This window comes from Sparus aurata, chromosome 2 (genome assembly GCF_900880675.1).
Source record: "Sparus aurata chromosome 2, fSpaAur1.1, whole genome shotgun sequence".
NCBI lineage: Eukaryota > Metazoa > Chordata > Actinopteri > Spariformes > Sparidae > Sparus > Sparus aurata.
This window is the reverse complement of record NC_044188.1, coordinates 14,031,104-14,048,347: the sequence shown is the minus strand read 5'-3', so window position 1 is coordinate 14,048,347 and position 17,244 is coordinate 14,031,104. Positions and strand designations below refer to the sequence as shown.

The window sequence follows — 17,244 nt, the reverse complement described above, 5'->3', positions numbered from 1 at the left end:
ATCCCAGAGACTTTGGACAGACACTAAATTTTAGTTTTAAAATCAGGTTGAAGTCAAGAAAAGTCAGCTTTACATAAACCTCCAATGTTGGTAATATGTTGAATTTTAGTTAGAAAACAACACAACTTAAAACCAACCAAATATCAATGTCAGATGACATCATTGTTCGCTGTCAGTCTGATGTTGGCATCAGATGTCTTGACAGTGAATTCGGTTACCCACCGTTGTAAACTCTATTCAACCAAATATCAACGTTGTTTGCCAGCAGGATTGGTTATTTTTTCTCCAATTTTCAGAGGGAACTGTCTTCTTTCCATCTCATATGCAAACAACTTGGATGATGATGGATGATTCCTATATTTTCCTATTGGATTTGTTTGTTTTAATAACTTGCAGTGCGATTTTTTCTCACATGTAATACACAAAGGAGGTTATGTTTTCACCTGTGTCCATTTGTTTGTTGGTTTGTCAGCAAGATTACACAAAAACTACAAAACAGTTTCCACAGAACTTAGATGGAGAACGGGTTTCCAAAATGTATCCTTCAACTTTTGCTGCAGATCTGGTTAAAGGGAAGGATCCAGGAATTTTTTCTCGCTTTCTTTAACATTTTGGTTAATAATGCATGTGTTAGCGCGGGGTTCTAGGTCAGGACCCAAAAGCAGAAGGAGCGGAGGCAGCGGTTGGTTTCTTGATTTATTTAGGTTCAGGGCTCGCCAGGGAGGTGGGGTCCGCAGGTGAGCGGATCGGCAGGCGTAGTCGGTGTAGGCGGGCGGGCAGGCAGGTGGACTGGGCTCGAGAGGCGCGGAGATCTATCTGCCGCGAGACAGGAACGCAGAGGAAAGAAAAAACACAATAGTGAGACGGGCTCACAAAAACACACTAGACACGTTTTAGCACGTTCAAAAGTCACATAAAGATGTGTGAAGGCTCTGATAAATTCACCGTAACTGGCGGAACAATCTGGCATCGGAGTGGAGGCACGGCTGGGCTTAAGTAGCAGGGGGATGATGAATTAATGGAAACCAGGTGCGCCTCTCCGCTGGAGCCGGTGCGGTTGGCACACCCACAGGTCCGGGAGCCGGTAGACGGGAGCCGGTGAGGGAAGAAAAAGGGGGAGAACACAGAATACCCCACTCACACCATGACAGCATGGATCTTCAATAGGTTTAACTCCCGTCAAATTATAAGTCATATTGCAATTGTGATATTGTCAAAATAATGGCAATGTATTTTTTTGCGCATATTGTCCAGCCTGAGCCTACAACTAAGAGACATTCAAACTCATCACATTGCCTCATAAGAACCACACCGACAGACTTACAGTGCCTTATGTTGAGGTACAGACATGTTTCCAGCACAGACATCAATTAGCTTGTCCCTGATGTATTATATTGGATGTATTAAACAGTTAAAGAGGAATTATCTGATTCATACATCTCTGGCAGCCAACTCCTTCCATTGAAAATTGATCCCCAACTTATGATGGAAAAGTTCCTCCTGCTTCCTGCCTCCTGGTGCCTTTAATGCATTCACATTGATGTCTCTGTCTGGACCAAACTGGCCGGCAGCCTGCACTCATGGACAGCATGACAATAACACCATGATACAAGTCTTTGTGGTTGTTAAATATTTATTGGGTCTAATGGTTTAGTTTTGAAATGTCCAAGGGACCCAGGGAATTGTTTTCTTAGCTTTCCACTGGTTCTGTGTTAAAAAGGCAAACTGAAACTTTTGACAGTGGCTATCAACCTAACACCATTCCTGCAGCCATAAGATAGAAATCCTCTCATTCATCCAAACAAGGCTTGAGGGATTTTGCCTTTAGATCAGTGGGGAAACAAAACATTGCCAGAGTTTCTGGAGCCTGGAGATGGCCTGTTGCTGAGAAGGAGAAATAAATAAAATCAGACACGCATCTGGGAAAGTGCCTGTTCTATGTATCCAATGGGATTTCGCATTTACAATGCCTATATTCTGATGATTAAATTCGATTAATTGGCAGATTATTGTTTTGATGAATCAAGAAATTGTTTTTGTTGATGAAATGTAGAAAGTGTAAAAACAATCATACATTCCCAGGTGACATATTAAAATGATATTCACCAGTCCAATGCATTGACATGGCACAAAAGTATAATATCCACACATTCAAGATTTTATCTTCTACATTATCAACATTTTAGGTCTAATGTCATCTAAAATGTACACATCACCTAATCTTTGGTACCTGTGATTATTTCCCTGCTGTTGGTAAAATCTTTGGGATGAGAATAAGGCGTCATTCGAGCCAGAGGCAGATGAAAACTACACTCCCTCTCCACGGCGTTGATAAGCAAATTGATCTTAGAGACCGCTGATGGGGAATTTAATTAGTTTGAGTCAAGATGAATGAGTCATATGAGGTCCCTGCTAATGTAGCATAATGGCTGTTATGTGATTAGAAATTAGTATTTGAGAATGAATTATTAGTTAGAAGCTGGACAATTTGAGAGAAGTCTTAACTTAAAAAAAATGTGTTTAATCGTAAAGTTCAATTTTTGAATGTCGGAAGCTCTTTTTGGCTTTAAAGCAACATTTTGTAGCTTTTTTACCTTAAAATAACAGTTTTAAAATCACTTAGATTGTACAGTGTCTCTGTCTCAGCCCCACCACCCCTCTATTACTCTTTATTACTTGCACCATGTAACTTCATGCTGCAATCCAGGCTGCAGTCAGCTAATAGAAATAGCCACTTAGCTGCATGGCTAACTTAAGATTGATTTATGCTGCCTCTGCAGAGATGCATGCCCTTTGCTGTAGCCTGACATGCTCCTTCCCAATAATGTAACTACACGTTGCAGCAACACTGACCGCAATGACTATAATTGGTAGAAACCTGTTGCTGTTTATTCAAGGGGTTGTGACCTGTAGTTTCCCCAGTAAAGACACCTGCGCTTTTCTGGTTATACTTTCCACTGAGCTGCTACTCGCTGCCAGAGTGTCTCTGAGCTAGAGAGCAGACAGTGTGAAGGGCAGATATTACATGCCTCATTTTCTGAACAATTTCAGCAAACACTGCAAAAAATGTCTTATTATAGTTGTCTTCAAGTGTTACTAATTTTAGCATTATTCTTCTTTATATTTGCTTCCAATATTTGAATTTAAACAAATGGATGCTGGACATGTGGGAAAATATGCTAATTCACTGTCTTGCAGAGATTTTATGTAGATGAGTGTGTTGAAACCACAGCTATCTCCGCAAATAAGATAAAGGATGTGTTAATAAGTGAGTTCTAGAGATGCAGTTGGACCAAGGCTAGCTGTTTCCCCCTGTTTCCCGCCTTTATGCTAAGCTATGCTTAAAGTTGTTTAGCTATATCTTCATATTTGACAGACAGACATGAGGATGTCGTCGATCTTCTCATATTTTCACAAAATATTAAACCATTCCTTCATGCTGAATTGTTTCTGTGTGTCTGTAAATGTTAGTGGGTGTGCAGGCTAAAGAATGTAAAAGTCAAGGTTCTCTCTTCCCCGAGGTCCTAATTTAATAATAACCTGCAAATCACTCAACTTGTGGTTCTAATTACAAGTGTCGTTAAGAGCTCCTTGTTTCTAATCAGTTGATGGGTGGAGAGGTGGGGGAGCCTGTTAACACTGTTCTGGTTAACCTTGGATTATGCTTTACAGTCATTACCAGTGTTACTATAGAACATCTTTTGAATTGTTTCAATGAACATGTTCATTTTTTAATCTTAAAGCTGTTTCAAATCTTTCCTAATTATGTATGTGTGTGTTTTTTTTAGGGGAAGGAGACGACAGAGGAGGAGGATGAAGTCGCTGTGGGGATGGAAAAAGGCTTCATGGATGAATTCTTCGAACAGGTTTGTGTCTTTCACTGTCCTGATCCTGCCCTCCTCACTCTCTCTATGTCAGTTCTCTATTATTTCCATTCACTCATTTAACACATTGATAGCAGGCTTGTGACTTGCCACCATACATTAAAGTCTACATCACAATCTGCCTGGGTATTACTCTTCTCCTGATATTGAACCTCACTGTGTTGGGTTTTTCTCTTCTGTAATCAATCTTATACTATTTCTCCTCTCTGGGGTGCACTGATATGATTTATATCTATTGATGTTTTTGCTGGTGTGACGTAGATCCTTACATGTTTTATTTCATTTCAACAATGCTCTTCTTGTCCAGCTCTGAATAAGATTAGTGCTGGTTTCACTTGTTTCTCTTCCAGTCTCTCCTCTTATACCCACCAGTAGAACCCAGCCTGTCGAATACTGCATTTATGCATGCATCTGGAAGTGTATTTTCTTGTTCATGCTGTGGACATGTGCTGGGAACTCAAACCGAGCATCGTCATGGATCTCGGGGGGGGGCGACGACTATATATCTCCTATATAATACATATTTATTATCATTCATTATGTCACTGCTGTATTTCTTACATATTATGAAGCAGTCCCTCTAGTTTAAAGGAGACATATTCTGCTAATTTTCAGGTTCATCATTTTATTTTGGGGTTACTACTAGAATAGGTTTCCATGCTTTAGTGCTCCATAAACACATGCGTTTTCTCATAACGTCCAGTGATGCAGCTCTGTATCCCCTCCTGTCTGAAACGCTCTGTTTTAGCTCCTGTGTCTTTAAAGCTCCTCCTCCTGAATACCCAGTCTGCTCTGATTGGTTGCCTCACACATGTCTGACCCAGCGCTGCTATCAACAAAAGAGCAGTGGTGCTAAATAATTTTTAATGTGCAAAACTAGCTGCTAGGCCTAAAATTACGTAAATGTGTGACACAATGACGTAGTGTGATGTCACAAAGTTGCAGAATTAAAGGCAGGAACTACTGACGAGCAGTTTTAGGAGCAGAGTTTTCTGTGGGAGAGAAGAGCTTCTGTTGGTGTGGACTTTGATCTTTTTAACTTTAAAGATTTTTTACATACATACATACATTACATAAGAAAAGAAAAAGCGAAAAAGTATAATAGGTCTCCTTAAAACATCTTTGTGTGTCCATTTGTGTACATGGGGGCATTAACTTTGAAGTATAATTAAACAAATTACAAATAAAATAGATAAATCACCATTGCAAATGCTGCTACAAAGGCAGGTCGTGTGAGGTTGAATGCCATGAAAGAGCTCTGAAAATCAGCACTTTGATATGTTTGCAAAGCGACATGAGACAACAAAGAGGCCAAAACACATGTGACTGAGCTGCAGGTGCATCAATCAGAAGCGCTGTATAGATATTTATTATATCAAGGAAAATACAGACAAACACCATCTTCAATATGCAGCAGATGTTGTGACTTACCAACAGGAATATGACGGACGTACTATATATAACATAGGGGGTTTGCTAAATGAAGCCACATGGGAGTTCAGGCATAGACGTCATTTTTAAATGCACGTGTTCCATATAGGCATCTCCAATCATACAAGACCACAAGCATTAATTCAAGCAGCGGGGCGGCACATGAATAGATTTGTTGCTCAGTCATTCTGCTTCCATGCAGCTACAACGACCGCCTGCCTCTTAGCGGTTTAACTCCCTCCACCTCCCCCGCCTCCTCCTGCATTAGCATTTAGATTTATCCATTCAGAATGAGTTCATGTAAATTTAAATGTTTCTCACACTCTGCCTGGTGTTTGTGAGCTTAGAGACAAATGTGTATCACAAATTTATTTTGTAGCATGACAGGAGCACAGCCACACCGCTGCCCCAAAATGTGCTTCTTGACTGTAACTAGAGATGCTGATAACCGCTAATTACCTGGATTAGAAACCAATCATTGTGTTTATTTATTTTTTAACTGAAGTTCATAACCTGTGCTTCATGCACACCTGAGCCAAAATGATTATTTAATGTTCAATAGGTCTAACAAGATGTGAGGTAGGCTTGCCATAGAAGTCTGTGTTTCAGGTGTTAACGCGGTAGTCAGTGTTAGACTCATAACATTACTTAGCCACACATTTCACTTATCACATAATGAGAGGAGATGTGACTGACAAGACAAGGGCAGAGGATTTGTTATCAAGTCAGTCATCAAAGCAAAAGCGTATTTGGCAATGTTTTAGATTTAAACCCACTGCTTATAGAAAACCTGATAACAATAATAAGGGAAAAGTAGTTGGTTACCTCACTGAGAAGTTGGAGGTGTGCAGCCTGTGACCTGCAGCTCTTCATCTAACAGCTTCTTCTTGTTCCACCGCTCATATCATTAGTCAGACCACAGACTGTCGAAAATACTTCCTGACATATTTCAAATTGATCCGCTTTCAATAAATGCCAAAAGAGAAAGTTGATTTGCGCTGTAGATGCTCTTTTGGTGAACAATTGCGGCAAGAGCTCAACTCCCTGAAGAATGCATTTCCTGTGTCTAACCTGCTTCTAAATAAAAGGAAATGTTTGGTTTGCATTAGCAGGACATGAACACAGAGCTCTACAGGTAGTGAGTGTCTTTTCTTGTAAAAAACAAAAAAAAACAACAACAACAGTGTACCGGTATGAGGAGGTGGTGTCACAGGGTTGTTAGTTGCTGGGAAAACTTCTACATCCCAGCAACCCTCGTGTGTAGCAGAAGATCTGAGGTATGCGATGAAGGATAAAGCTATACACCATTTTATGGAAAGAGAAGCATGTTGTCAGACTTCAAAGGTCCTATATAATGAAAAACACGTTTTCTCTGGTCTCTACCTATGTAAGCTGGTCCTCCCTGAGCCTACCAACTCCCAGAATGAGGAAAGCAAACATTCCTGCATGGTCTCTGCAGCCCACCCACTGGTAAAATGGCGCTCCTTTCAGCTCCTTTCAGCTCCAGTCATTTTCATAGGCAGGCCTCCTCTGCACGGTGATAGGGGATATCGGAAAGGGGGGCGTCCATCGCTGAGGTGAAGTTCGGTGTGTCCAGTGGTAAGATAGCAGTGTTTCGCAATGTCATCGCTCAGAGTTAGACATGCAAATTGCTCTGTTGTTGGTTGTAAAAATCAATGTCAGTGGTTATATTCTGTCCCAGCTGCAGAGCAACAGAAGAGACAGGTGTTGTGTTTCATTTTTGATTTTGATTTGTTAGTTTGTATGTGTGTGATAACCACTTCATATCGGACTGCTTCAGTAACGAGGGTCACTGACTGATCCCTTTACGAGGGTCAGTACAAAGCCAGCTTTGTACCGACCCTCGTAAAAGAATCAGTCCCACCCATACAGGACCCAACAACTGCACCCGAGCCACACCTGTTTCCCATTTTGATAGTATTTACAGTTGCCTCTGAGTATAGTGAAGTCAGCTGGAAATTGGCTAACTAGTTAGCTCCACTTTGGTCCGCTATGCAATGGCGTTTGAAACCAGTTTAATGTTAATAATATTACGAGCTTGGTTGTCACAGTAAAAAGTCTGGAAACATGTGCAGACTGGAGACAGAGACAATGCGAACAGTGTCCAAGAGTTTGGAGACTGTGTTGGAGACTAACACAGCTTTCGCTAGCTCTTAGCCATTAGCTACATGGTAGTAACTGTAACAACACATACGAACAAACTTACATTATTCAGACACACTAACCATTCTGAAACATCCTGCTGCAGCCGCAGAGTCTGTACTTCTTCAGGAGTCTCTCTTTCTGGGTCCGATTCTGGTTCAAACTGGTGTGGTTGAACGACAGCATCTCGGCGAGCCCAGCGTAAAACATTAGTGCATGCTACCGCTAGCGTAGGAGGCATCATCTCCCTGACAGGGGCGTGTAGCAGGCAAGGCAGGCGTTGATAGACGGAGCTCATTAGCATTTAAAGGTGCAGGCACAGAAACAGCCTGCTCTCAGTAGAGCTCAGTAGACCTTTAGACAGCTGAAATTCAGTACCACGGATGGGTTTGGGGCAACACATTTCGAATACAGTGTTGTTGGACCGCTGTGTGAAATTTATGAAAAACAGAATAATATGGGACCTTTAAGATGCTGATTTTTATCTCGACAGCATCACACTGACCTGCGAATGTCAAAAAAAATTTAGAAGGACAATATCATCTGCATATAGAGGAGATGCCACTTTAATGTCACTAAACCGGAAATTCTTCAGACATCCAAATAAGTGGAGATGATCACGTACATCCTTTTTAATGCCCACATGTGCCTTAATTCACTTTGAGTGAATGAGGTATGAATGTCTCTAAGCTTCTGACCCACCAGTATTCTAGCAACACATTTAGTTTAGTTTCTGTTAAGTTGGTTTTTACGTCTGCACTGTGGACTAAATTCACAGTCGTAGATAGACAATCGTTTCAGGGGTACTTCATGGTATAACTTCAAATTTACATCTAAAACGCTGTACTTACGCTCAAGCTCTGAACGAAACACTGCAGGCTGCACTCATTTTTCTCTCTCGCTCCTTGTCGGCCTCTGACTGTCTGTATCCATCCCAGATACTGAAACATACGTCTCTTTATCTGTCTGGGATTTCAGTCTGTTACATTTGTCTCAAGTGAGACATAAAGAGGCTGGTTGAGTGAAAAGGGGGGGGGGGGGAAGAACATGGAACAGTTTGAGACTGAGCTAGAAGATGGTGAAATGAGAGTAATGTGGCTGAGTTAGACAGCAAGACCAGAGAGGGAGAGAGAGGGGTAATGAGGCTCTCACCCTGACTGGTAGTGTAAGTAAAGCATGCAGTGGTGGATGGTAGAAGATGGAGAGACTGCTGCAGCCCTCTGTCTGCACTCACAGCATCAACATGACCCCCAGAGTGTGGGTATTGATTTCATAAAGTGTCTGTGGTATTTGTTTTTGCGAGTGTGTGTATGTGGCTGTCTCTTTCTGCTTTTGTGCCATAATGTATTAAATTATTATGTACCACAGTGTGTACATGTGCGTGTTGATGTGTTTGTATGACTCTAATAGCCTAAAGGGCAATTTCAGGATGAGGCTCCATTTTATCGTGTCAAAAACATCTCATGAAGCAAACAAAACGTCTGAACGTCTGCTCCAAACCACAACCATTTTTATATGACAGAAGCCTGGACTGCAGCCTACTTAGTGCATCCCTTAAGGTGCTGTCATGCCAATAAATTAACATTATTTAAAGAATTAGTTCACCAGAAAATAATAAATGAAGTCATTATCTACCCACCTCCACACTCCATGATGGACAGTCAGGTGTTTCTGGTTCCTCACAGCTAAACACTGTTGCAGTATTCTCCTAAGCAATTGACATAGATGGGGAATTGTTATAAAACTGAAAAAAAAAACAGCTCATTCAACATAATCCAAGTCTCTGACAGCCCAGTCATTACTTTGATCACAGTAGTAGGTTCCAATTATAAATGCTTTATTAGTCATTTAAAAATGTTTTCAAAAATTGAAATTATCAAATTATTAAAACATTTTGTCAATTGGTAATTATTTTTTGGGGGACTTTTTGAAGTTGAGATTGCGCTGCATCCAGGATTATTTGTATTGATCTGTCTTTTGAGCACGTTTATTTTCTGCATGTTTGTCCGCTTAAACACAACACAAAAAATAAACCCTAATGATCACCTTCAAAACACGTGGAAGAGCTTTACTGTGGCGTGCGGACGACATATTTCTTCATAATGAACATAGCCAGTGAAGTTTATTCCTCTCATCTCATCAGACTAACAAAGCGGTGTAAAAACACAGCCTGGTCTTTGAGTTTGAAATGAAATGTTTGTAGTAACTAGTGCAGTGCCCGTAACAAAAGTGTATTCCTATAAAAAAGTGGGAGGTTAAGGAGCTTTTTTATGGATGGCCAAATGAGGCTGTGTTTGAAGGTGGGACGTCAGGGATATTTAGGTTTGTTGTGAAATCCAATATTCCAGGGTATAATTGGCTGTTTTTGACTATTTTTGATTTTGCCATTATATTTCACCTTAAAAGCTATTTACTTGGTGTCATTATTTTCAGCACAACCTCACATGTGTGACTGTACAGTTATTTTTTTCATTTTGACAAACTGTATTAACACAATGGACCTAAAATCACAAAAAACCCATAAAATCAGAGTAGAAAAAGTTAGATTTTTTTACTGTGAAAACCACAAATAAACATATTTACAACAAACCATTTTTTTTTTTTTTACTTATAATGCAAATATAAATTGTTGTTTGCTAAATTTGTGCATACATTTAAAAAATTTACAAAGTTATATGTAACTATTTACATTTAAATGCAGGAAATGCTCAGGTCTGCCTGAGCTCCTTCCAGCTGAATGAAGAGCTGCACTGCCTGCTCCACATTCAGCATCTTCTCATTGTTCTGACTCATTAAACGAAAAACCGACTCCACTACACACTAAACACACTATACCAAAGACTACATAACACACTAACTATACACTCCAAACACGCTAAATGTCACAAATCTCTCAACTCTCAATATCGCTGTCTACACACCGACCGTCATTGCCTGTCAATCATCCGCCTAGGTCCCTCCCACAACTTTCTGTTCCTCAGCAACCAAACTTGCTGCTTGGACACTTTCGTGACAAAAGCCCGTTTTTACTGTTTCTTCCTGCACCAGACACAAAGCAAACGTGACGGCAATGTTCGCGAAAAAGCATGGCGGACATTATTTACCCTAGGTCCGGTTTTGGACATGCCGATGCGTCCGGTCTGTCGCCTCGGGAGGTGGGCCGTGTAGCTAGCGGCTAGCAGCTAGCCGCTACCTAGCGGCCCTCGTGGGCTTGAGCTCTGCAGTGATTGGCTCTGGTGGTCACGTGGCCACGGTGTGCAGTGATTGGCTCTGGTGCGCACGTGACTGTGGTTGCTCTGGTGGACAATGCTCAGCGGAATTTGTAAAGCATTTATGAAATAATTTATTCACAGTATCATTGCAGTCCAAAGAAATGCTTAGATGCACACCACTGAACCACGCAGCAGCCATGTTGAAAGTCTCAGGTCAGTGTGATCCTTATCCGCAGAGATAGTTGACCAACAGACACATACACACACACACACACACAGACAGACAGACAGAGATTCTTTGTATTTATAGATAAATATTTGGAGTGGTTAAATCACCGCAGACGTGGGCTGTAATGAAGTTTTTACCTTCTGCTAAGCTGTTCAACAGCAGGTATACAGCATCTGACGTAGACTGTTTACTTCCACACTTTAGGGCCTTACGTCTGGATATGATTGAGCAAATCTGCACCATATGTTGTATGTTGACTTCACACCTTCGATAGAGGTGGTGCATGCATGTGTCTGTAATATGTGATGCTTAGTTGAGGCTTTAACCATCCACGTTCATGAACTAAGCTGTAACACTGAGGAAACCTGCTATTACTCAATTTATTGGGTTATTTCTTTCCATAGGAGGACTTCCTCAAAGTTTGTGTAGAAGTAAAATTATGATTTTACCCTTTAACCATTAATGGTTAAAAGCTGTAATAAAAGAATGACAACCACCTTCATGCAGTGAGACAAGGTTAGGAAGAATGGTTGTGCTTAATAAAAATCTTATCTTAATGTATTTGTCATACTATGAGATGCTCATAAGCACCATTGCTTCTTATTATTTGTCAGTGCTCTTCCTTCATTGTGTAACAAGGCTCATCTCACGCCCCCCAAACCCTCCACCGGATGATGCAAGAATGAAGTGAACAAAAGCAAGACGGAGTCACAGTGGCCCCCAAGCCTTCTTATCATTCTCCTTACCAGATACGAAATAGACTTTTACTCTGCTAAAACTAAAATTAGATGAAAAGGAGCATTTTTTTTTTTACCATAAAGACAAACGTTTGGTGTGGACAATCATGTCAAGTTCATAAAGAAAAAGCTATGAAATCGGTGAAGTCATCCTGTGAGTGTTCATGTGCCTTTCTATTTCATTCTGCTTGTATGTGAGCTTTTAAAATTGTTTTTTTCTCCCACACTATTAAAATTTGCCTGATGTGTTTTGAGACCTGAGGGATGCACCGTGACTCACTAACACACGGTTGGCTTAAAGTGGTTTCATCCTCAGCTCACTTCCCGTCTCTTTCATTTCCTCCCTGCCCGTATTCCTGTCTCACTCGTACTTTTTTAACATTGTGATATCTCTTCTCGTCTGTCTGTCGTAGTTTATTACTGCTCTCAACTCGCACCTCAGCATGTGTTCTGTGGTGCCTGGTCTCTCCCCAGTGGTCTTCCAGAGCCAATTATGTTGTTATTAAAAAACTGATCCAATCAGCAGCTAATTAAAGAGATAATGGGCGAATAATGACCCGCTCTTGGTGGAGGAAAACCTCAGGAATGTGTGGATGGCGAGAAGGAGTGAGTGCAGAGCTGCGAGAGATGGACTGGAAACGTCAAATCTGAGATATGCACAGAGAAATAACAACAGGCGAATCATAGAGAGGAATGAAGGGGGAACAGGCTGACCTGTAGCGATGCAGGTGTAGAGGAGGAGGAAGTGATGACAGACTGAGATGAAAGTAGAGATTGATGAAGACACTGACAGATGTGACCTGCTGCTCATCCAGCTGTTGCCTGAGCCAGAGGCAGCACCACTGGTGACGAGCCAGCACGGAAGAGGAGGGAAGTGATTGGTCAGAATGTCAAACTTGGATGCCGATGGCAGATGATGCTGCAAAGTACAGAGTTCAAAAGAGGATATAAATGTAATCCACGTATAGGTTCAGTTTTCTTCGAACAATTATTTCAACATTTTTGGAATTATGCTTATTTCCTTTCTTGCCAAGCGTTAGATGATAATAATAATCTTTATTTATAGAGCACCTTTCATGCACGACTGCAGCCCAAGGTGCTTGAACAAAGCAATATCAGAAACAATAAAAACAACAGTTAAAAACACGACACATCATCAACAAAACAAAGAAAAGCAGTAACAGTGATAAAAGATAAAATCAACCCCTATTAAAAGCCAAATTGAAAAGATATGTTTTCAATTTCTTTTTAAAATTGGCTAATGAGTCCGCTATTCTTAGGTCTAAAGGGAGGTGTTCCAGAGTTTAGGGCCATTAAAACAAAAAGCAGCTTCACCAGTTTTCTTGTGGGTCACCTTAGGAACAACTAAAAGACATGCAGTGAAGGACCTGAGCGTTCTTGTTGGGGTATAAAAAGAAAGCAAATTGCCAATATAAGATGGTGCTTGGTTATTTAAGACTTTATAAATGAGTAAAAGAACGATGAGTAAAAGAATGATAAGATTGATACTGCTCTCATGTCTGTACTGTAAGTACAGACAACAGCAGGTTAGCTTAGCTTAGCATAAAGACTCATTTGTTTAAGCTAGAAGCTGTAACAATTCCTTTGAGCATGAGAGAGAATGAGGTCAAATAGACAGAAACTATAAATGTGCTATTTTTATTCTTATTTGTTATCTTCAGTGAGGATATTCTATTTTCAACTCATTAGTGCATCGGTTCGTCTGTCGTCTTTCTGTCGTTGTTAAAATGTAGGCAACAAGCCACGAAACAGTGAGGTGAGATGTGTTCTTGGACACATCGGAGTTTGCTTCTTCTGAGGAACATGCATTGATAAACAGTACTCCCCTACATTATCTTTCTAAAATGATCAATTATTTTGTTTTTTAAGTTATCTGATGGAAATTCCTGATTTTTTTTTTCATGTTGCAGTATCTATGACAGAAAACCAAAATATTGCAATGTCAGTTTTTTCCAATATTGTGCAGCCCTACCATAACTCCATCCAACTGGCATGCAGGCCATATCATCCAACACCATCCCGACCTCACTAATGTTTTTGTGGCTGAGAATTTGGAGCAAATTCCTGGAGCCAGGCTCCAAAATCTATTGGCAATCCTTTCAGGAAGTGTGGGTGTTGTTCCGGCAGCACATTAATGTCTATGGATTTGTAATGAGATACTCCACAATCAAATATGGGTGTAATGTTTGGTTATCCACATGTTTTCTGCCTTGTAGTGTAGCCATATCATTGCATGGTGCTTTGTGCAACCTTTTCTTCCCTCAGCACAGTCCCACTTACGACTTGATTCACACATTCACACTTCAATACCCTGAGCTACATCACAGGTTGTGGAAGACTTGAGTGGAAGCTTTCTGTATCGAGAGTAGAAGAGTGAGTCATTCTTACTACACAGCTTTCCTGCCAGATGTTGTTGCACCTAAAATGACTTAAAAAGCCCAGATAAACAAGAAAACACATTCATAAATATGTGTGTTTTTTCACATAGGCCTCCTTCACTCTGCTTTCATTCTGCCTCTAATACGATAATGACATCTTCAGTTCAGTTTCTATCAACATCACTCAGGCTAATCACTGGTGCTTCCTGCCTCAGCACCGAGGAGATCTAAAGTGCCTTTTGGTCTCTCTCTCTCTCTCTCTCTTGACAGGTGGAGGAGATCCGGGGTTTTATCGAGTCTCTGGCAGAGAAAGTTGAGGAGGTGAAGAGGCAGCACAGTGCCATCCTCGCCTCACCTAACCCCGATGAGAGTAAGGCTGTTTTCTTTTTTGTCTTTCCTCTTTTATTCCTGCTTGTGTTCCTGATAGAATAGCTGCTCAAGCATTCACTGCCTCCAATGATTAATAAATGTTTCATTTTGTGCCGAACGGTCGCTCTTTTATTATGAAGATGTTCCGCAGGTGTCACCAAATCAACCAGAAGTGGAAGCTTAAGGATTATGAATTTATCTTATTATTTCTCTAATTAAGGTGTGATTCATCATGTTTTCGTTTATTGATTCAACCAAGCCAAGACTGACCCTTTTGCACACATGGTCTTTAATGATAACATTTCTGTTTAATTCTGCAGTGACTCAGTAATGAGTCAGAAAAGCTCTTAATGGAAAGCAGAAAGGAAATAAAGCCAGAAGTCATGATATTATATGCCGCTTATTGTACAATGGCAGCAAAAAGCCTGATGATGGTGGCAGATTTCACTGAACAAAAGAAGGAAGAAAAGAAATTGAGGGAAAAAAGAACAGTTTTACAGAAAGGCAAAATAACAGCCTGGCAATGTGAAGGGCTGATCAGTCCTCACTGAGCGTTTATGCTCTCACAGTGAAATCACTTACACCTTTGTTTGTCTTCCACTTGCCTGCTCCTTCACCATTACTCTTTAGGTACGTACTTACCTCTTCACCGTCTGCCATATTCATCTATTTCATTCTGTCTCCTCTGTACTTTTGTGCAGTCTGTGTTAGATGCCACAATCTAACGCTCATCCTCCCTTTTCGCTATTCTCTCAGACCTTTTCTTCTCATCTGTGTCAGAGCATTGATCCGGACCTCTGCTCTCGCGAGGGGAATGTTACCCGCACCAGTAACAACCCCCAATCTCTTTTCCTCTCCCTGATTCCCCACCTTCCGCCTGCCTGAAAAAGCATCAATCTGCGCGCCACAGCCGGCTTCAGATGAGACCTTTAACTAGTGTGCAGATGATACACAGAGCGGAGCGGCAGCAAGGCCAGGTGCTGCATTTAAGATGCGAATTCTTCCACACGTCGTCTCCTTTGTGACTGGAATCGATGCTCAGTGTGTGTGTGTGTGTGTGTGTGTGTGTGTGTGTGTGTGTGTGTGTGTGCGCTTGCCTGCCTGATAAATGCACATCTGTCAGCAGCTGATGTAAATGTCAGGGTCGTTCATTACACGGAGGTCAGTATGTTCTTCGCTGTCTACATTGTGGCTGCTGACGGAGACTCGAGTTTATCTGAATACCCTGATGGAGGAAGCTCCTCGTTCTCCTGAGCAGCTTTTTATATTGTGTGTGTGTGCGCATGTGTGTCTGTAAAATGCTTTCTCCTATACACTAAATTTACATTTTCATTTAGTTTGCAAACGTAACGCAGGCAAGTTTCCATTTTTATCAACAAGTCAACAAAACAAGCAGGATCAAAAGGAATGTAAGACGGGGAAGTTGGCTTATCAAAATGTGAGGAACACCATTTTTAAAAGCACAACACTGAAACGTTCATGTTGAATATGTGAAACCCCGACAATGTCTGCTTCTGATATCTCGACAACTATAGGATGGATTAAAATGAAATTTGATGCAAATGTTCAAGTTCACCTCAATAGTGAATATAAATCACAGAAAACAGGGGTGGTGTGTGTGTGATCAAGATCCATATTAACTATGTGAACTACTATGCAGTGTGCTGGTTGTACATGTGTGTAGTGGTTCTGTCTCTATGACTGCTGTGGTCACTGCACTGGAGTCTGTCACTGAAACTAATTGCACAATGACATTTCAGTGTGAAACCTATTGACTTCAGGATCTACACTGATTCATTGTTGTGCTGAAAATGTTGCTCTCACAAAAAGGCCGGAGTGGTCTTTCATTATTTTTTTTACAAAATATTCTGTATGAAGTCCTTCCTGGCATTCTTTTATTTCTTCCCCTGCGGTGAGAGGTGCCTGCTCCGCTTGAACCCGCTCGCTCCTCCTACGAAATTCAACCTTCGTCCTCCTTCCCGATGAGAATGTGTCTCCTCCTCTTTCCCTCCTCTAGTAGTTTTTCTAACAGTAGTTTTCTCATCGACTCGCTCGTTCTCTCTCCAGCATACAAATGGATATCGTGAATGTTACTGTAACAGGTGCTGAGAGTTTAAGTGTGTGATAGCAGTGAGGGTGATCACAGCGTCATTTATTTTCAATCTAGTCTGCGGATAAACAGAACAATGGAGGTGGAGCAGGGCACACACACACACACACCGTGAGTTTTTTTTAGTGAGGGTCTTTCACCACTCAGCATAACTTTGTGAGTCAATAAAACCTGTTTCTGTCACGCTTTATAAGTTTCATAATCCCATCACATCTCCCCAGCGACCACCCGCCTGGCCAGCTCCACCACCCTAAACTCTCCTCCCTTACCTCCTCATCATCCCCCTCCTCTTCGCTTTTGTGTTTGCTGACTGTTCCACTTGCGGAGCCCATGTTAACACACACACACACACACACACACACACACACATAGCTTCTATAATATCACCTTAGTGTCTGCATTACACATTATCCCACCCACATAAATGAAGCAGAGCAAATTTCCACCAGGGAATAGTTCATGTTAAGGGTTTGTGTGTTTGTGTGGGCCGTGTTCGTGGCGGTATATAGTACTATGTTCAATAATGATGATAGATTAGGTAATAGCCATCAGGCCATAATGTGTATTGAACCTGTGTTTCCTCAACAGCACATTCCTCTAATGCAGGAAGGGAACACACAAATGCATTTTATATTTAGAAGCATGATTGAAATCCCATCGTCCATGAAATAATTGCATTATTTGTTTTGTTTTCTAGTATTGTTTATCGG

At 41.1% G+C, this 17,244-nt stretch overlaps 1 protein-coding gene across 1 annotated transcript in view; it reads left to right on the top strand.

The window, feature by feature from the left end:
- stx1a (syntaxin 1A (brain)) overlaps nt 1–17,244 on the top strand; it is a 68,215-nt gene that overhangs the window by 15,257 nt on the left and 35,714 nt on the right. Inside the window, exons 2-3 of the mRNA XM_030400727.1 lie at nt 3,789–3,866; nt 14,326–14,425. Of these exons, the coding sequence (XP_030256587.1) occupies nt 3,789–3,866; nt 14,326–14,425 (178 nt within the window). The remainder of the gene's footprint in view (nt 1–3,788; nt 3,867–14,325; nt 14,426–17,244) is intronic.